General features: G+C 50.2%; 1 protein-coding gene across 1 annotated transcript in view; it reads left to right on the forward strand.

Annotated features, from left to right (window-relative positions):
- CYP20A1 (cytochrome P450 family 20 subfamily A member 1) overlaps positions 1-21,608 on the forward strand; it is a 112,686-nt gene that overhangs the window by 26,257 nt on the left and 64,821 nt on the right. The window contains exons 5-6 of the mRNA XM_075317652.1: positions 4,976-5,143; positions 7,616-7,694. Coding sequence (XP_075173767.1) covers positions 4,976-5,143; positions 7,616-7,694 — 247 coding nt within the window. The remainder of the gene's footprint in view (positions 1-4,975; positions 5,144-7,615; positions 7,695-21,608) is intronic.

Genomic DNA, 21,608 nt, shown 5'->3' on the forward strand with positions numbered 1-21,608 from the left:
GGCCGCGCCAGCAAAGTCCTTGGTCGGTGGCAGGCTCTCCCACTTTGGCGACGTGTGGTTGCAACACGTCTCCGATCAGTGGGTGCGGGATATCATCACCCACGGCTACAGGATACCATTTTCTTCCAGCCCACCAAACAGATTTTTTCTGTCCACCCCCCCCCCTGCTCCAAAGCCGCCGCCTTCTCTCAGGCCGTGGCATCCCTGCAGGCCAACGGTGTAATTGTTCCGGTCCCCGCCCGGGAACGGTTCAGCGGTTTCTACTCAAACCTCTTTCTAGTCCCCAAAAAGGACGGTTCCTCCCGACCCATCCTGGATCTCAAGCTTCTCAACAAGCATGTTCAGGTGCGGCACTTTCGCATGGAATCTCTGAGATCGGTCATTGCCTCAATGACCCAGGGAGATTTTCTGGCATCCATCGACATCAGAGATGCCTATCTGCATGTGCCTATTGCGGTCTCACACCAGCGTTGGCTACGTTTTGCAATCGGAGAGGAACATTTCCAGTTCGTGGCTCTTCCCTTTGGCTTAGCCACGGCCCCTCGTGTTTTCACCAAGGTCATGGCAGCAGTGGTTGCGGTCCTGCACCTCCAGGGATTGGCAGTGATTCCTTACCTGGACGACCTTCTAGTCAAGGCCTCATCCAGTGTAGACTGCCAGCGGAGTGTCTCTCTCACTGTCGCCACGCTAGTTCAGTTCGGGTGGCTTGTCAACCTGCCCAAGTCCAATCTGACCCCGACCCAGGTACTTTTGTACCTAGGGATGCAATTCGAGACTCTGCCGGCACTTGTCAAGTTGCCCTTAGTCAAACAGCAGTCCCTTCGTCTGGCGGTGCGCTCTCTGCTGAGGCACCGCCGTCATTCCATCAGACACCTCATGCAGGTGCTGGGTCAGATGGTGGCGTCCATGGAAGCGGTTCCCTTTGCCCAGTTCCATCTGCGTCCCTTGCAGCTGGACATTCTCCGCTGTTGGGACAAGCGGATCTCTTCCTTGGACAGGCTGGTGGCTCTGTCATCACAGGCCAGGAACTCCCTTCAGTGGTGGCTTCAGCCCCTCTCCCTTTCACAGGGACGTTCCTTCCTGACTCCGTCCTGGGTGATCCTCACCACGGATGCCAGTCTCTCCGGTTGGGGAGCGGTATTTCTCCATCACCGAGCACAGGGCACTTGGACTCCGTCCGAATCAGCCCCCCCGATCAATGTGCTGGAAATCAGAGCTGTGTTTCTAGCTCTCCTAGACTTTCACCACCTATTGGCGGGCAAGCACATTCGGGTTCAGTCGGACAATGCGACAGCGGTTGCCTACATCAATCACCAGGGCGGAACTCACAGCCGTCTGGCGATGTTGGAGGTTCAACGAATCCTCCAGTGGACGGAGGACTCCAAGTGCACCATATCCACAGTCCACATCCCAGGCGTGGAAAACTGGGAGGCCGATTATCTCAGCCGTCAAACAGTGGACGGCGGCGAGTGGGCCCTGCATCCGTCAGTGTTCAGATCAATCTGCCGCAAGTGGGGCACTCCGGAAGTGGATCTAATGGCTTCCCGGCACAACAACAAGGTTCCGGTTTACGTGGCTCGCTCCCACGATCCTCAAGCCTTCGCAGCAGACGCACTGGTTCAAGATTGGTCTCAGTTCCGTCTGGCCTATGTGTTTCCCCCTCTAGCGCTCTTGCCCAGGGTTCTGCGCAAGATCCGAATGGAGGGCCGTCGAGTCATACTCATTGCTCCGGACTGGCCCAGGCGAGCTTGGTACCCAGACCTGCTCCGCCTGTCCGTAGAGGTGCCGTGGCATCTCCCGGACCGCCCAGACCTTCTCTCTCAAGGTCCGTTCTTCCGCCAGAATTCTGCGGCTCTCAGACTGACGGCGTGGCTCTTGAGTCCTGGATCCTGACGGCTTCAGGCATTCCCTCTGAGGTCATCTCCACCATGACTCAGGCTCGGAAGTCTTCCTCGGCCAAGATTTACCACAGGACTTGGAGAATTTTCCTGTCCTGGTGTCGCTCTTCCGGCCATGCTCCTTGGCCGTTCTCCTTGCCGACCATCCTGTCTTTTCTACAGTCAGGTCTACAGTTAGGTCTGTCCCTCAATTCCCTCAAGGGACAGGTGTCGGCTTTGTCGGTATTGTTCCAGCGGCGTATCGCCCGACTGGCTCAGGTACGCACCTTCATGCAGGGCGCATCTCACATCATCCCTCCTTACCGGCGGCCCTTGGATCCCTGGGACCTTAATCTGGTCCTCACGGCCTTACAGAAACCCCCTTTTGAGCCTCTCAGGGAGGTTCCTTTGTCTAGACTTTCACAGAAAGTTGTCTTTCTGGTAGCCATAACTTCTCTCAGGAGAGTTTCTGATTTGGCTGCGCTTTCTTCGGAATCCCCCTTTTTGGTGTTTCACCAAGACAAGGTGGTTCTTCGTCCGACTCCGGACTTTCTCCCTAAGGTGGTGTCTTCCTTCCACCTTAACCAGGACATTTCATTGCCCTCTCTTTGTCCGGCCCCTGTGCATCGCTTTGAGAAGGCGTTGCACACCTTGGATTTGGTGCGGGCGCTCCGAATCTATGTGTCTCGCACCGCCGTTTTTCGGCGGTGCACCTCACTTTTTGTGCTAACCACGGGTCAGCGCAAGGGCCTCTCGGCTTCTAAACCGACCCTGGCTCGTTGGGTTAGGTCGGCTATCGCCGATGCCTACCAGTGTTCTCAGGTGCCTCCCCCGCCGGGGATTAAGGCGCACTCGACCAGAGCTGTCGGTGCCTCCTGGGCTTTCAGGCACCAGGCTACGGCTCAGCCGGTGTGTCAGGCTGCCACTTGGTCCAGTCTGCACACTTTTTCTAAGCACTACCAAGTGCATGCTCATGCTTCGGCAGATGCGAGCTTGGGCAGACGCATCCTTCAGGCGGCTGTCGCCCATTTGTGAAGTTAGGTTTTGCCTACTTCTCAGTTTGGTTTATTTCCCACCCATGGACTGCTTTGGAACGTCCCATGGTTTGGGTCTCCCATGGAAGGAACGATAAAGAAAAAGAGAATTTTGTTTACTTACCGTAAATTCTTTTTCTTGTAGTTCCGACATGGGAGACCCAGCACCCTCCCTGTTGCCTGTTGGCAGTTTTTTGTTCCGTGTGTTTCACCGGCTGTTGTTAGTAGACAGAGTTCTGGTTTTGCCAAGTTTTACTCTATCTCTACTTATGGGTGGATGTCCTCCTTCAGCTTTTGCACTGAACTGGGTAGATTGTCATCCAGGGGGTGTATATAGCCCGGAGGGAGGAGCTACACGTTTGAGTGTAGTGCTTTGTGTGTCCTCCGGAGGCGCTAGCTATACACCCATGGTTTGGGTCTCCCATGTCGGAACTACAAGAAAAAGAATTTACGGTAAGTAAACAAAATTCTTTTTTTTTCCTCATGCAGATTCTGGATGAGCGAAAAGTGGAATGATACAAAAATGGATCCAGCTCAATCCAGCTGTAATCTATTTTTTTTTTTTTTTTTTTTTTCCGCTTTATTTTGAAAAATTCCTTTTAAAATAACTTAATAGTTAGGATGTCTCAGACAACATTGAGGGGATGATGTAAAAAGGGAACCATACGCGTTTTGAACGAACAAGTTCTTGAATACTGGTCCCTTCTCTCCTCCGCAGCTCCCGTCCCCTCCTCTGTAGCTGTAGGATCGGCTCAGTCGCTTGACACTCTGCTCACGCTGGCAGCACAGCCGGAGCCGAGGGTCATTAGCATATCGCATCCGATGCTATACGTTTGTGGGAATCCAGCCTAAAGGTGTTTTTTTTTTTTTTTTTTTTTTTTTTATGTTATACAGAGTGGTCTGTGCTCTTATATACAGTATCTGGAATGCTGCTTATAAGAGCTCACTGGTGGTGGCAGTAGGTTATAGGGGTGACAGGTGGATTCTTTGGCTGTTTTAATAGCTAGAAAGTCAGGAAGAATGTGGAATCCTATGTACTCTGTTACTCTAAAGGCCACGTCACACTAAGCAACATCACTAGCAACATCGCTTCTAAGGAACAACTTTTGTGACGTAGCAGCGATGTTGCTAGCGATGTTGCTGTGTGTGACATCCAGCAACAACCTGGCCCCTGCTGTGAGGTCGCTGGTTGTTGCTGAATGTCCTGGATCATTTCTTTAGTTGTTGCTCTCCCGCTGTGAAGCACACATCGCTGTGTGTGACGGCGACAGAGCAACAACTGAATGTGCAGGCAGCAGGAGCCGGCTTCTGTGGACGCTGGTAACCAATGTAAATATCGGGTAACCAAGAAGCCCTTACCTTGGTTACCCGATGTTTACCTTCGTTACCAGCGTCTGCTGCTCTCAGCTGTCAGTAGTGGCTCCCTGCTCCCTGCTCCCTGCACACGTAGCCGAAGTACACATCAGGTAATTAACCTGATGTGTACTGTGGCTAGGAGTGCAGGGAACAGGGAGCCGGCACTGACAGCGTGAGAGCGGCGGACGCTGGTAATGAAGGTAAATATCGGGTAACCAAGGTAAGGTACCCGATGTTTACCGTGGTTACCAGCGTCCGCAGAAGCCGGCTCCTGCTGCCTGCACACATACCAGAGTACACATCGGGTAAGTAACCCGATGTGTACTGTGGCTAGGTGTGCAGGGAGCCAGCGCTAAGCGGTGTGTGCTGGTAACCAAGGTAAATATCGGGTTGGATACCCGATATTTACCTTAGTTACCAAGCGCAGCATCGCTTCCACGCGGCGCTGGGGGCTGGTCACTGGTTGCTGGTGAGATCTGCCTGTGTGACACCTCACGAGCAACCCGTGTAGCGACGCTCCAGCAATCCCTTCCAGGTCAGGTTGCTGGTGGGATCGCTGGAGCGTCGCTTAGTGTGACATCTCACCAGCGACCTCCTAGCAACTTCCCAACAACGATACAACCTGATAGGGATCGCTGGTATCACTGCTAAGTTGTTTAGTGTGACTGGGCCTTAAGGCTGTTTAATTTGGTTGTATTTATCTTTCAGCTCTCGGAAGAGTTACTATCAAAATGGAGCTCAAGTCCTCAATCTCAGCATGTGCCATTGTGTCAACATATGCTTGGGTTTGCCATGAAATCTGTTACTCAAACTGCAATGGGCAGCATCTTTGAGGACAATCAGGAGGTTCTCCGATTCCGCAAAAACCATGATACTGTGAGTACTATGTATGTACTGATGTATAGCATTACATTACATTTTCCATGATGCACATGGTACGCACCATATCGATTTCAATGCACTGGTATTTACGAGGAAGTAGTAGGGTAAGGGGTGTATTTTGGAGAGCTGATAACTTTTCTCATCTTGTAGAACTCAACTATTGATATATGATCTATTGAAAACACGTGGTGGTCACAAACATATTAATACATGAAAGAAGCATTCTGTTTCATTAAATAAATGTTCTTTATATTATGCAAAGTTATATCATTTTTCCAATATTCTTTTTGCCAAATTATCAAACGCTTTAAGATCTCTGAAGCCCAATAGAAACCGTTTATAGATTAGTTCCAGAGAAGGAAAATCTGTCGTGGTCATAAGATGTACTACGCTCGGGAATCTAAGAGAGAGTTGATATAATAGCCTTGTAAGGAGACGCTTGTGTGTCCTTCACTTGACCAGGACTGATTTTTACACACTGGAAGAACTTAGGCTGCTTTCACGCTACGTTTTTTTTAACATCCGTCATGAACGTTTTTTTTTTAATGCAAAAACGGATCCAGTGCAAATGCGTTTTCATTTCAATGCATTTGCAATGGACTCGCGTCAACATGCGTTCACCTGCGTTTGCGTGCGTTATAGTGAGGATCCAACGACTTGCAGTTTAACTTTTTTCAAAAACGCTACTTGTAGCGTTTTTGAGCTGCGCCAAATACTGCAAATCGCTGGATCCTGACTAAACAGCACGCAAACGCATGTGAACGCTGGCATGCTGATAGACAGGATCCTGCTTGCTCTACTGAGCATGCCCAGAAACCAGCCTCGGGTGATCAGTCTCTCTCACCACCTCCCTCCCTCCCCCTCTCTCCCTCCACTCTCCCCCGCCTGAGAGCGGAGGACGCTCGTAACCAAGGTAAACATCGGGTAACCGCGGTCTTAGTTACCCGATGTTTATCTTGGTTACGTGTGCAGGGAGCAGGCAGCTGGCTCCTAGCAGCTGCAGACGCTTGTAACCAATGTAAATATCGGGTAACCGCGGTCTTAGTTACCTGATGTTTATCTTGGTTACGTGTGCAGGGAGCAGGCAGCTGGCTCCTAGCAGCTGCAGACGCTTGTAACCAATGTAAATATCGGGTAACCGCGGTCTTAGTTACCTGATGTTTATCTTGGTTACGTGTGCAGGGAGCAGGCAGCTGGCTCCTAGCAGCTGCAGACGCTTGTAACCAATGTAAATATCGGGTATCCAAGCAAGTTACCCGATGTTTACCTTAGTTACGAGCCTCCACAGCTGTCGGCTCCCAGTCTTTCACGTTCAGTTCCCCCTCACTCCCGATCACATGACTCCAATGCCCGCCCATAAACTTAAAGTGACAGGATCCTGCAAAATAACACATGCGTTTGCATGCGTTTTTCTTTGCAAAAACAACATCCGCTTTTGCAGCAAAAAAACGTTCATGACGCATGTTAAAAAAAGTAGTGTGAAAGCACCCTTAGTGCAAGTTCATATTGAATGACCACAAGCAGAGTAATTAAAGGGGTATTCCCATCTTCAAGATCCTATCCCAATATGTAGTAGAAGTAATAAGAATATTAGCAAATACCTCCAATTAGGAATATAGTATAATTCTCTTGATATAGCCGTGTCTCTTACCTCATGTGCAGGGCATTACCGCTTCAGTATCCATGGTTGCAAACAAGTGTCACTATATGAGTTGACGTAAGCATGGATATCTAAGTTGCAATGCCCTGCACATGAAGTAAGAGACATGGCTATATCAGAACTATACTACATTTCTAATTGGAGGTATTTGCTAATATTATTAGTATTATTAGTATTTATTATTATACCTACTACATATTGGGATAGGAATGCCTCTTTAAACATTGCTTAATTAAAGGGGTTTTCTGTGTTCAGATAACTCTCTTGTCTTCAAGTTGCAGTTTTAATTAAAAAGGAAAGGCGCAAGAGAGAAAAAAAAATCCAAAAACCTGCACTTTACTTGCTCTCTTGGATTCAGCGCCAAGTCTCCTCTGTACTGTTATTGTCCACAGCACTGATGTCACTCGGGTAGATCCGCTGAGCTGACTGACCGCAGCACCGTCTGTGATGTTAGTGCCGCAAACAACATATAATCGAGAATAAAACAGAGTTGTGGACCTATAGATTCATATACCACGTTAATCATGGATCAGTCTCAGAAAGACATAAATAACCTGTGTATTAGTGCAGTTTTTGCTGTGCTCCTACTAAGATACTGAAGAATTGTGTAAAGATACAAATATTTCCTCCATTATAAAAGAAGGGATTAATTGTATCACTTGTGAGTCACAAAAAAACATTTGTGTAATTCTAATGATCATTTTATACTTTATCAATGAACATGATGTGTAGAAAGTAAACACCAAAGTGTCAGCCAGCAAAATAAATCTGAAATTGTAGATATATTTCCATATATTTTATTCCAGATTTGGTCTGAGATTGGAAAGGGCTTTCTTGATGGATCTATAGAAAGAAGTCCCAGTCGGAAAAAACAGTATGAAAATGGTGAGTTTGTGTTAAAATATTACCACGAGAATAGAACCCAAAACCAAAAATTCACAAAGTCCAATAGCTGTAGTGCTCTATGGACCCAATTAATCAACGCTTTTGTTAGTATTTTGGGATAAAAAGCTTTGAAAAGTCATATAACTTGAGGCTGACCTAAAATTTAGTGACTTTTGGCTTTCTTTGCTGAGCTCTGACAAAGTGGGCAAAGCTGGGGCGGAACGATGGCGGACCGCAATAGCGCCGCTCACAGGAACTATTGGCAACACAAGGTATTTGAGAGAAGCCTTGCTTCTCAACATAATAATGATGTGACTTGGAAAAATAAGTAGTGAACCACCCCTTTTAAGCCTGAAAGTGGGACAGTTATGCTTTTGAGGTTGTGTTGCAGCTAATGGAGAGGGGAACATTTCACGGGTAGAGGGAATAATGAATTAAATGAAATTTCAATAAATTCTTAAAACAAACCTAACACAATCTGTAAAAAAAAAAAAAAAAAAAGCTGAAGTTGAAAAGAGGATGGCTTCTACAAATGGATAATAATCCTAAAAACATGTCAAAACCCCCAATAGATGACCTAAAAATGCGCAAGCTGAAGGTTTACAATGGCCTCACAGTCCACTGATCTGAACATGCTTGATAATCTGTGGCTAGACCTCAAAAGAGCAGTGCATGCAAGACAAGCCAGGAATCTCACAGGACTGGAAGACTTTTCCAAGAAACAAGGGATGAAAATCTCTCAAACAAGAATTGAAACACTCTTGGCTGGCTACAAAAAGTGTTAACACGCAGTGATACTTGCCAAAGGGGTTGCTACTAGGTACTAATCATTGAAGAAAAAACAAAAAGCCAGCACCAAATGTGCACTTCAGCACTAAACATTCCAAACTGTACTTATTATAAAAATTTTGAGATTTTTGGCAAAAAATTGCAATTTCTTGAGCTGCCTCGCCACGTCACGGCAAATCTCATTTGAGGCAGTCCTACACTAAAATATTTTTATAAAATGTGCCATACGGCCTCACATATGAATAGTAGAACTGAATTGGTCGGTGGTTGACCTCCACCTTGCTATTGTTTAGTGCTGAAGTGCACATTTGGTGCTGGCTTTTTGTTTTTTAGGTACTAATCATGCAGGGTGCCCAAACATTTGCATCGGCCCATTTTCCTTTTCTTTTTCGCTCCTAATTGGGAGACCCAGACAGTGGGTGTATAGCTACTGCCTCTGGAGGCCGCACAAAGAACTACACTTAAAAGTGTAAGGCCCCTCCCCTTCTGGCTATACACCCTCCCGTAGGAGTACAGATTCCTCAGTTTTAGCTTTGTGCGCAAGGAGGTCAGACACGCACGCATAGCTCCATTGTTTTTAGTCAGCAGCAGCTGCTGACTATGTCGGATGGAAGAAAAGATGGTCTATACAGACTCCCAGCATGCTCCCTTCTCACCCCACTTATGTCGGAGGTGTTTGTAAGGTTGAGGTACCCATTGCGGGTACGGCGGCAGGAGCCCACATGCTGATTCCTTCCCCATCCCTTTTTACAGGGCTCTGGGTGAAGTGGGATTTACCGGTCTCCAGGCACAGAGACCGTGCTCCATCTACAGCCCCTGGAGAAGATGCTGGATGGAGCGGAGTACATCAGGGACATGGCCCTGCTTCCTCAAGGTACTCTGTGTCCCCGTGTATCTGGCGCTCACACCGCAGCATGCTGGGTGTTGTAGTGCGCCGGGGGACATCAGCGCTGCGGCGCCTGTGCCATGGCCTCATTCAGCTTTGCTGAAGCAGGCACATTTATGGGAATAGGCCGCGCCGGCCGCTGGGACTGCGGCGCGGCTGGCACTTGTAGTGCGCCGGGGACTTCAGCGCGGCCTGCGCTTTTACGGCGGCCGCGCTGATAACTACAGTCCCCGGCTTTTGCGGCCTGCTTCCTTTCGTTCCCGCCCCCACACCTGCCAGTCAGGAGAGGGGCGGGACGCTGCCCACGTCTAGAACTCGGTCGCGCCGGCCGCTCGAACAGCGGCGCGGCTGGCACTTGCGGTGCGCCGGGGACTTCAGCGCGGCCCGCGCTTTTACGGCGGCCGCGCTGATAACTCGAGTCCCCGGCTTTTGCGGCCTGCTTTCGTTCGTTCCCGCCCACAGACCTGCCAGTCAGGAGAGGGGCGGGACGCTGGCCAGTGCATCAGCGCTGAGGGCTGGAGTCGTTTTTACATACTCCAGCCCTCACAGTCAGCACAGAGGGGACACTGTTCCCGCACTTTTGTTTGGGAACTCCCACGGACCGCCCCTCTCCACAGAAGCCGGCAGCCATTCTTGCTGACACGCTGAGCTGCAGAGGGGAGCCGGGGAGACCCAGACAAGGCATTCTGCAGCCTCTTACCCGCTGTTCAGCGGGCGGTAAGCAGCCCTCAGGGCTCACCCCCTCTTGTGCTCGTAGTATTCTTAGTATTTTGTTGCTACAAATACTTGGTATTACATAGCGCTGGTCGCCCTTTGGCTATAGACTCTCTCACATGCAGAGAGCCAGCAGCATGTCGCCCGTAAAACGCAAGGGTGCCAACGCACAGACATTGTATGCTTCCTGCACCGCATGTGGGACTTTTCTACCGGCAGGCTCCACGGACCCCCATTGTGTGCAGTGCTCGGCCCCTGCGGCGCTTGCACAGTCGGGACCTCTGCTGGACGTGTCCCAGGGTGTACCACCTGTGAATGCTGTCCAGGTGACAGGAACTGAGTTTGCAGCTTTTGCTGACAGAATGTCTCTCACTATGTCACAAATTCTTGACACATTGCGAGCTAGGCCTGTACTTCAGACCACGGACACTGTGCATGTATTGCCCCCTGGTCCCCCTCAGCTCCTAGCTCCGGGACGGGCATCTACACCTCAGGGTGAAGACTCTGACTCGGACGATGGCCCCGGGCAGCCTAAGCGGGCTCGTTATGACGGGCCTTCACATTCATCTCAATGGTCTGGATCCCAGCGGGATGAATCTATGGGTGATGAGGCGGACTTAACTGATCAGGATTCTGATCCTGGGACCGCTCTCAATCTAGATACACCAGATGGTGACGCAATAGTTAATGATCTTATATTTAACATCAATAAGATGTTGAATATTTCCCCACCAGCTCCTCCTGTAGAGGAGTCAGCTTCGCAGCACGAGAGAATCCATTTCAGATACCCTAAGCGTACATTAAGCACTTTTCTGGACCACGCTGACTTCAGAGACGCAATCCAGAAACCCCACGCTTATCCTGAAAGGCGTTTTCCTAAACGACTTAAAGATACACGCTACCCTTTTCCCTCTGAAGTGGTCAAGGGTTGGACCCAGTGTCCAAAAGTGGATCCTCCAATTTCCAGGCTTGCAGCCAGATCCTTGGTTGCTGTTGAAGATGGAGCGGCACTTAAAGATGCCACTGACAGGCAGATGGAGCTCTGGCTGAAATCCATCTATGAAGCGATTGGAGCGTCATTAGCGCCTTCTTTTGCGGCCGTATGGGCACTCCAAGCTATCACGGCCGGGCTTGCGCGAGTCGACTCAGTCACACGTGCATTTGCCCCGCAGGTAGCACCATTGACCTCGCAAATGGCGGCATTCGCGTCGTACGCGATTAATGCTGTTCTTGACGCTACAAGCCGCACGGCAGTGGCGTCAGCCAACTCAGTTGTTTTGCGTAGGGCTCTGTGGTTGAGACATTGGAAAGCAGATTCTCATTCCAAGAAGTGCTTAACCAATTTGCCTTTTTCTCGTGACCGATTGTTTGGAGAGCGTTTGGATGAAATCATCAAACACTCCAAGGGTAAGGACTCTTCCTTACCGCAACACAGACAAAACAAGCCCCAACAGAGGAGGGGTCAGTCTGGTTATCGGTCCTTTCGAGGACAGGGCAGGTCCCAATTCGCCTCGTCAAAAAAGACTCAAAAGGACCAGAGACGTTCAAATTCTTGGAGGTCTCAGTCACGCCCAAAAAGACCAGCCGGAGGAACCGTTGCCAAAACGACGTCCTCCTGACTTGCGGTCTCCGATGCCCACACCCGCGGTCGGTGGGAGGCTGTCCCACTTTGGCGACATTTGGCTAGCAAATGTCAAAGACCGTTGGGTGAGAGATATTCTATCTCACGGGTACAGGATAGAGTTCGGTTCTCGTCCGCCAACTCGTTTCTTCAGAACTTCTCCACCACCAGACCGAGCCGATGCTCTGTTGCAGGCGGTGGCCGCTCTAAAGGCGGAAGGAGTGGTGACCTCCGTCCCTCTTCAGGAACAGGGTCACGGTTTTTACTCCAATCTGTTTGTGGTCCCAAAAAAGGACGGATCGTATCGTCCCGTCCTGGATCTGAAGTTGCTCAACAGACACGTAAAAGTCAGGAGGTTCCGGATGGAATCCCTACGCTCCGTCATAGCCTCAATGTCTCAGGGAGATTTTCTAGCATCAATAGACATCAAAGATGCGTATCTCCACGTGCCGATTGCACCAGAGCATCAGCGTTTCCTACGTTTCGTCATACACGACGAGCACCTACAGTTCGTAGCGTTACCCTTCGGTCTGGCAACAGCCCCCCGGGTCTTCACCAAAGTCATGGCAGCAGTAGTAGCTGTTCTGCACTCGCAGGGTCACTCGGTCATCCCGTACCTAGACGACCTGCTTATAAAGGCATCCTCTCAAGAAGCATGCCAACACAGTCTGAAGGTGGCGCTAGATACTCTCCAGACTTTCGGGTGGATTATCAACTTTCCAAAGTCTCATCTAACCCCGACCCAATCTCTGACTTATCTTGGCATGGAGTTTCATACTCTATCAGCGATAGTGAGGCTTCCACTGGACAAGCAGTGCTCGCTACGGACTGGAGTGCAATCTCTCCTTCAGAGCCAGTCGCACTCACTGAGGCGCCTCATGCATTTCCTAGGAAAGATGGTAGCAGCAATGGAGGCAGTCCCGTTCGCGCAGTTTCATCTGCGCCCTCTCCAATGGGACATTCTGCGCCAATGGGATGGGAAATCGACGTCCCTCGACAGGACTGTCTCCCTCTCTCAGACTGCCAAGGATTCTCTACGTTGGTGGCTTCTCCCCAACTCATTGTCACAGGGAAAGTCGTTCCTTCCCCCGTCCTGGGCAGTGGTCACGACAGATGCGAGCCTATCAGGGTGGGGAGCGGTGTTTCTCCACCACAGGGCTCAGGGGACGTGGACTCAGGAAGAGTCCACCTTGCAGATCAATGTTCTGGAAATCAGAGCAATCTACCTTGCCCTGCGAGCCTTCCAACAATGGCTGGAAGGCAAGCAGATTCGGATTCAGTCGGACAATTCCACGGCGGTGGCGTACATCAACCACCAAGGGGGAACACGCAGTCGCCAAGCTTTTCAAGAAGTCCAGCGGATTTTGACGTGGGTGGAAAGCAGAGCGTCCACCATATCTGCAGTTCACATCCCAGGCGTGGAAAACTGGGAAGCAGACTTTCTCAGTCGCCAGGGCATGGACGCAGGAGAATGGTCCCTTCACCCGGACGTGTTTCAACAGATCTGTTGCCGCTGGGGGTCGCCGGACGTCGATCTGATGGCGTCACGGCACAACAACAAGGTCCCAGTTTTCATGGCACGGTCTCACGATCACCGAGCGCTGGCGGCAGACGCCTTGGTTCAGGATTGGTCGCAATTCCGACTCCCCTATGTGTTCCCACCTCTAGCATTGTTACCCAGAGTTCTCCGGAAAATCAAGTCCGACTGCCAGCGAGCCATACTCGTCGCTCCAAATTGGCCAAGAAGGTCGTGGTACCCGGATCTGTGGCATCTCACGGTAGGCCAACCGTGGGCACTACCAGACCGTCCAGATCTGCTGTCTCAAGGGCCGTTTTTCCATCTGAATTCTGCGGCCCTGAACCTGACTGTGTGGCCATTGAGTCCTGGATCCTAGCGGCCTCAGGTTTATCTCAGGGAGTTGTTGCCACAATGAGACAGGCTAGAAAACCATCCTCAGCTAAGATCTATCACAGGACGTGGAAGATATTCTTAGCGTGGTGCTTGGCTCAAGGGTTTTCTCCCTGGCCATTTGCATTGCCAATTTTTCTTTCCTTCCTGCAGTCTGGGTTGGAAAAAGGTTTGTCCCTTAGCTCGCTTAAGGGTCAAGTCTCCGCGTTATCCGTATTCTTTCAGAAGCGCTTGGCACAGCTTTCTAAAGTACGCACGTTTCTCCAAGGAGTTTGTCATATCGTTCCTCCTTACAGACGGCCATTGGAACCCTGGGATCTGAACAAGGTTCTCCTTGCTCTTCAAAAGCCGCCTTTCGAGCCTTTGAAAGAGGTTCCCCTTTCTCGGCTTTCACAAAAGGTAGTTTTTCTTGTAGCGGTCACGTCTCTTCGAAGAGTGTCCGAGCTGGCGGCGTTATCTTGCAAATCTCCCTTCCTGGTATTTCACCAAGACAAGGTAGTACTGCGTCCAATTCCAGAGTTTTCTCCCAAGGTGGTTTCTTCCTTTCATCTCAATCAGGATATCACTTTGCCATCTTTGTGTCCGCATCCAGTTCACCAATTTGAAAAGGGTTTACATCTGTTGGACCTGGTGAGAGCACTCAGGATTTACATTTCTCGCACGGCGCCTCTACGCCGTTCGGATGCGCTCTTTGTCCTAGTCGCTGGTCAGCATAAGGGATCGCAAGCTTCCAAATCCACCCTGGCGCGGTGGATCAAGGAACCAATTCTTCACACATACCGTTCTGCTGGGCTTCAGATTCCATCTGGACTGAAGGCCCATTCTACCAGAGCCGTTGGTGCGTCCTGGGCGTTGAGGCATCAGGCTACGGCTCAGCAAGTGTGCCAGGCGGCTACCTGGTCGAGTCTGCACACGTTTACCAAACACTATCAAGTGCATACCTACGCTTCGGCAGACGCCAGCCTAGGTAGACAGGTCCTTCAGGCGGCGGTGGCCCACCTGTAGGAAGAGGCTGTATGACAGCCCGTTCATGTGGTATCTTTTTACCCACCCAGGGACTGCTTTTGGACGTCCCACTGTCTGGGTCTCCCAATTAGGAGCGAAAAAGAAGGGAATTTTGTTTACTTACCGTAAATTCCTTTTCTTCTAGCTCCAATTGGGAGACCCAGCACCCGCCCTATCTGTTTTTAGGGTTTCGTTTTTTCGGGTGCACATGTTGTTCACGTTGTTTCTTAAGTTCTCCGATCTAGTTATCGGATTGAATTTGTTTTTGAAACTGTTATTGGCTTTCCTCCTTCTTGCTTTGGTACTAAAACTGAGGAATCTGTACTCCTACGGGAGGGTGTATAGCCAGAAGGGGAGGGGCCTTACACTTTTAAGTGTAGTTCTTTGTGCGGCCTCCAGAGGCAGTAGCTATACACCCACTGTCTGGGTCTCCCAATTGGAGCTAGAAGAAAAGGAATTTACGGTAAGTAAACAAAATTCCCTTCTTTTGTTAATTTTAAAAATTTAAAAGATGGATATATTTAATTTTTTTTTTTTGCGTGAAAAAAAGTAAATGTCATCTTTGACGTTATGCCTTTTAGAGATGATTTCCTCTTCAACTTGCTTAGCAGTTCACAATATCATTAATTTTGACCAGGAATGCCCAAACTCTTGCATGTCACAGAATACAATAATGAAAACGTATGTGTTTGCTTTAATAAAAAAAATAAAATATATATATATATATATATATATATATATATATATATAATTTTCTCTCTTGAAAGAGGCCGTGTGGCTGAAATGTTGCTTTGTTTTTGCATGCTCTAATCAAGACATGTACAAATCTGGTGCCTCGGATATGCATTATCTTGAGCTTTTGGAATTACAGTAGAGAATTGCACCAAGACCTCCCGGGGTACGGCGTGGTGCACCGGACTCTATAATTTTGAACTAGAAGATTAGTCGTTCATTCTTCCACTCCTGATTTCTCCTCACTATCCTATCTGACGCACAGCAGAAGGTTGAGGCTCCTGCTGCAGACAAATAGGTTAGAAAGATTAAGCCAATCCTTTTGATCATAGTGATTTGTCCATCACTTTCATATTTATGGCTTATCTTTAGCACATCATCAATACCAGATCGATGAGGATGTGACACCCGGCAGCCCCTCCCATCGGCTGTGTCCAGTGGCGGCCAGATGTACTTCGTTGCAGAGGAGAACAGCACATTCTGCATCTGCAGCACCCGGCCATGGACACTAGATAGTTGACGGAGCAGTACTGTGCCACTGGGAACAGCTGATCAGCGGAGATGCCGGGTGTCACACCACCACCTGCTTGGTATTTATGACTATCCTAAGAATAGGCCATACATTTTATAGTACCAAACAATCCCTTTACTCCCAACTCTTAAGTCATTTATCGGCTACAATTTGCAAAGATCTGCAGGAAATTAACCCCTGTGTTCTTTGCATGATTTCTATATGACATTTGTGGATTCCTGGAATATATAGAAAATCTGGCAAGCTGACCAACTGAAGGATAGCGTAGTATGGGGAACAGTATTTTCTTATTAACACCAGGCAAAAATATCCAGCTGTAATTATGAGGGGAGCGTCTATCAGCATTGATGGGCAAACTGTGCTGCATACTTGTGGATACAGAGAAATGGGCTAGGAGCGTCCGGGTGAAATAGAATGTAAATTTGAGTCTGGTGTATTCTTTAAAAGCCAGCTGTGTATAAGAAGACTAACTCAGCAGCGAGAGGGCTGCTACAAATAGTGTGGCCTTGACTATAACCCCCGACCTCCCGCACACAATTTTCAAGATGACATGCCTGTCATTATTTTATGCAAATTGCCTCTTCAGAGTGGAAGATTACTTGAACTTTAGCGCCACCTATTGGAAGTAACAATCCTAAGGCTCTGTGCCCACGTAGCGTATTTTCATGTAGTTACGCTGTGTTCTCCACCGCAGCGTAACTGTGCTGGGGACGCAGGACGCATGCAATCTATGAAGATTATGCCTAATCCATGCCCACGTGGCGTATTAGAACGCAGTGCTTCGGCTGCTGCCGAAGCGCTGCGTTCTAAAAAGCAACATGTCACTACTTTTATGCAATTTGGATGCAGGTCCCGCTCTGTCTATGGGAGGGGCTACATCCAGAGCGCATGGAATCTGCTTTTCAGTACGCAGTGAGCATATGTGTACTACTAAACATTCAGCAAGTATGTAGAATGTGCAACATATTCCAAACTTTATACATTCTCACCTGGAGTAGTTTGTTGCCACTTTTTCAGTGTGGGAGAAAAAAAACCCAAAAAACCCATTTTTCACCCTTCTTTCTTTGTCGCTCCATTGGGAGACCCAGACAATTGGGTGTATAGCTATTGCCTCTGGAGGCCACACAAAGTATTACACTTAAAAGTGTAAGGCCCCTCCCCTTCTGGCTATACACCCCCAGTGGGATCACTGGCTCACCAGTTTTGTGCTTTGTGCGAAGGAGGCAACACATCCACGCATAGCTCCACTTTTTAGTCAGCAGCAGCTGCTGACTATGTCGGATGGAAGAAAAGAGGACACATATAGTGTCCCCAGCATGCTCCCTTCTCACCCCACTGTATGTCGGAGGTGTTTGTAAGGTTGAGGTACCCATTGCGGGTACGGCGGCAGGAGCCCACATGCTGATTCCTTCCCCATCCCTTTTTACAGGGCTCTGGGTGAAGTGGGATTTACCGGTCTCCAGGCACTGAGACCGTGCTCCATCTACAGCCCCTGGAGAAGATGCTGGATGGAGCGGAGTACATCAGGGACATGGCCCTGCTTCCTCAAGGTACTCTGTGTCCCCGTGCATTTGGCGCTCACACCGCAGCATGCTGGGTGTTGTAGTGCGCCGGGGGACATCAGCGCTGCGGCGCCTGTGCCATGGCCTCATTCAGCTTTGCTGAAGCAGGCTCACTTATGGGAATTGGTCGCGCCGGCCGCTGGGACTGCGGCGCGGCTGGCACTTGTAGTGCGCCGGGGACTTCAGCGCGGCCTGCGCTTTTACGGCGGCCGCGCTGATAACTAGAGTCCCCGGCTTTTGCGGCCTGCTTCCGTTCGTTCCCGCCCCCAGACCTGCCAGTCAGGAGAGGGGCGGGACGCTGGCCACTTCTATGAATCGGTCGCGCCGGCCGCTGGAACTGCGGCGCGGCTGGCACTTGTGGTGCGCCGGGGACTTCAGCGCGGCCCGCGCTTTTACGGCGGCCGCGCTGTTAACTCGAGTCCCCGGCTTCTGGGCCTAGTCTCCCTTCGTTACCGCCCACAGCCCTGACAGTCAGGGTAGGGGCGTGACGCTGCAAAGAGCTGAGAGCTGGAGTATGTTTTGCATACTCCACCCCTCTCACTGTGTGCACTGTGAATCCGGATTCCCGCACTTTCTCAGGCACGCCCACGGCTTCCTTCTCTACAAGGACACCGGCAGCCATTAGTGTCAGTTTCTGTACGATACAGAGACAAGTGTGGAAGACCCTGGCATTCTGATAGTCACACAATCGCTGTAACAGGCGTTAAGCAGCACCTGTGGTGCTAACCCCACTAGTGCAGAAGTGCACTTATAGATATGCTTGTACTATATACATTGCACTGTTTGGTCGCACGTTGTATATACCCTCCTGGATTATGCGGAGGAGTTATCAGCATATTCTCTGTGTAAAACAAAGGTGCAGAACCACATGTTTTTCTATACAGCTGGTACAGCATGTACGGCTATACGGCCGGCAGGTACATAGACTCCCACTGTATGCACTAATGGCCAGGGGATGAGGACGGTGTCTGCAGTATTTACTGACAGTTTTTCTGAGACTATGGCTATGATACTAGAAGCCTAGCAGTCCGGACATGTCTCTCACAATATGGGCACTGTTGAATCATTGATCCATGGCCCCCCTCAGTGTGAATAACTAACAGCTCCGGGAAGGTCACACGCATCCCAGAGTCACGGCTCTGCACGGACGTCAGTCCCAGACAGCCTAAGTGGGCTCGCTATGAGCGGCCTCGGTTTCATCAGGGTCCTAACAGAAGGACTCGCTGTGTAATGAGGCGGAAGTAGCGGCTCAGGATTCTGATCCTGAGACCGCTCTCAATCTGGATACACCTGATTGTGACGCCATAGTAAATAATCTTATAGCGTCCATCTATAGAATGTGGGTTATTTCTCACAGCTCCTCCAGTGGAGGAGTCAGCTTCACGTATTTTTCTGGACCACTCTGCCTTCAGAGAGGCAGTCCAGGAACACCACACTTATCCAGATATGCGCTTCTCCAAACGGCTTAGGATACACGTTATCCCTGTCCCCTGACTTGGTCAAGGACTGGACCCAATGTCCCGAGCGGCATCCTCCAATCTCCAGGCTTGTAGCTAGATCCATAGTTGCAGTGGGAGATGGAACTGCAAACTCAAAGATGCCACTGACAGACAGATGGATCTCTGGTCGAAAGCCATCTATGAGGCTGTCGGCGCACCGTTGGCTCCGGCATTCTCTCCCTTGGGGCACTCCAAGCTATTTCAGCTTGTCTTACACAGATTGACACGGTTACACGTACATCTGTGCCGCAGGTGGCATCCTTAACCTCTCAAATGTCTGCATTTGTTTCTTACGCGATTCAGGTTGTCCTGGACTCTGCGAACCGTGCGGCGGTAGCCTCCGCTACTCCGTGTTTTTAAGCAGAGCCTGGTCTGCTCGTTAAGTGAATGGAAGGCAGATTCTGCTTCCAAAAAAGGTTGCCTAACCAGTTGCCTTTTTCTGCTGACCGACTGTTTGGTGAGCGTTGGATGTAACCATCAAACAGTCCAGGGGTAAGGATTCATCCTTTCCTCAGCCCGGACACAACAAACCCCAACAGAGCAAGAGGCAGTCGGGGTTTTCGGCCTTTTCGAGGCTCGGGCAGGTCCCATTTTTCCTCGTCCAATGTGGACTCAAAAGGATCAGAGGAGCTAAGATTCTTAGCGGGCTCAGTCTCGCCCAAAAAAGCGACAGTCTGAAAACCCGCTTCCAAGGCGGCTTCCTCATGACTTGCGGCCTCGGTCGGTAGCAGGCTCTCCCGCCTTGGCGATATTTAGCTGCCATAGGTCAATGACCATTGAGTGTGAGACATTCTGTCTCACGGGTACAGGATAGAGCTCACTTCTCGTCCTCCAACTCGATTCTTCAGAATTTCTCCACCTCCCGGCCGGGCCGCTGCTCTTCTGCAAACAGGGTGCACTCTATAGGCAGAAAGAGTGATGACCCCCGTTCCTCTTCAGGAACAAGGTCACGGTTTTTACCCCAAATTCTTTGCGGTACCTATAACAACGGGCCGTTCCGTCCCGTTCTGGATCTAAAAATGCTCAGCAAGCTCGTGGACACCAGGCGGTTCCGGATGGAATCCCTCCGCCATGTCATCGCCTCAAGGTCCCAAGGATATTTCCTAGCATCATTAGGCATCAAGGATGCTTATCCACACGTGCCGATTGATCCAGAGCACTAGCGTCTCTACGCTTCGTTATAGGAGACGAACACCCTCTGTTCGTAGCTCTACCTTCCGGCTAGCGACAGTCAACTGGTCTTCGCCAAGGTCAGGGCAGCAGTAGTCACAGTCCTGCACTCTCAGGGTCACTCTGTGGTCCCGTATTTAGACGATCTACTTGTCAAGGCACTCTCTTAGGAAACATGCCAACACTGCCCGAACGTTGCGCTGGAGACTCTCTAGAGTTTTGGGTGGATCATCAACTTTTTAAAGTCAGATCCGACCCCGACCCTATCGATAACATATCTAGGCATAGAGTTTCTTACTCTCTCAGCGATAGTGAAGCTGCCGCTAGACAAACGGCATTCACTACGGGCTGCAAGCTCTTCTTTAAGAACCAGTCGCACACATTGAGACGCCTCATGCACTTCCTACGTAAGATGGTAGCAATGGAGGCAGTTCCTTTCGCGCAGTTTTACTGCGTCCACTACAATGGGACATTCTCCGCCAATGGGACGAGGAGTCGACGTCCCTCAACAGAGTCGTCGTTCTTTCTCAGGCGGCCAAGGAATCTCTACGGTGGTGGCTTCTTCTCACCTCTTGGTCAAAAAGAAGGTCCTTCCTATCCCCGTCCTGGGCGATAGTTACGACAGACGCGAGTCTATCAGGGTGGGGAGCAGTTTTTCTCCACTACAGCGCTCAGGGTACGTGGACTCAGCAAGAGTCCACTCTTCAGATCAATGTTCTTGAACACAGAGCAGTGTATCTTGCCCTACAATCCTTCCAACAGCGGCTGGAAAGCAAGCATATCCGACTTCAGTCGGACAGCTCCACAGCGGTGGCATACATCAACCACCAAGGAAGAACGCGCAACCGGCAAGCCTTCCAGGAAGTCCGGCAGGTTCTGATGTGGGTGGAAGACACGGCATCCACCATATCCACAATTCACATCCCAAGTGTGGAAACTAGGAAGCTGACTTCCTAAGTCGCTGAGGTGTGGCCGAAAGAGTATGGTCTCCTCACCCGGACGGGTTTCAGGAGATCTGGCGCCGCTGACAGAGGCCGGACGTCGATCTAATGGCGTCACGGCACAACAACAATGTGCCAGCTTCATGGCACGGTTTCACAATCATCGAGCTCTGGCGGCAAACGCCTTAGTTCAGCATTGGTCGCAGTTCCAGCTACCTTAGGTGCCACCTCTGGCATTGTTGCCCAGAGTACTGCGCTAGATCAAGACCGACTGCGGCCGCGCCATCCTCGTCGCTACAAATTGGCCGAGGATGTTGTGGTACTCGGTTCTGTGGTGCCTCACGGTAGGCTAACCGGGGGCACTACCAGACCAATCAGACTGGCTGTCTCAAGGGCCATTCTTCCATTTGAATTCTACGGCCCTCAACCGGATGGTGTAGCATTGAGTCCTGGAACCTAGTGTCGTCAGGATTACCTCAGGACGTGGTTGCCACCATGAGACAGGCTAGCATACCAACGTCCGCCAAGATTGACCACAGGACGTGGAAGATGTT

Source organism: Anomaloglossus baeobatrachus, chromosome 7 (genome assembly GCF_048569485.1).
Source record: "Anomaloglossus baeobatrachus isolate aAnoBae1 chromosome 7, aAnoBae1.hap1, whole genome shotgun sequence".
Classification (NCBI taxonomy): Eukaryota; Metazoa; Chordata; class Amphibia; order Anura; family Aromobatidae; genus Anomaloglossus; species Anomaloglossus baeobatrachus.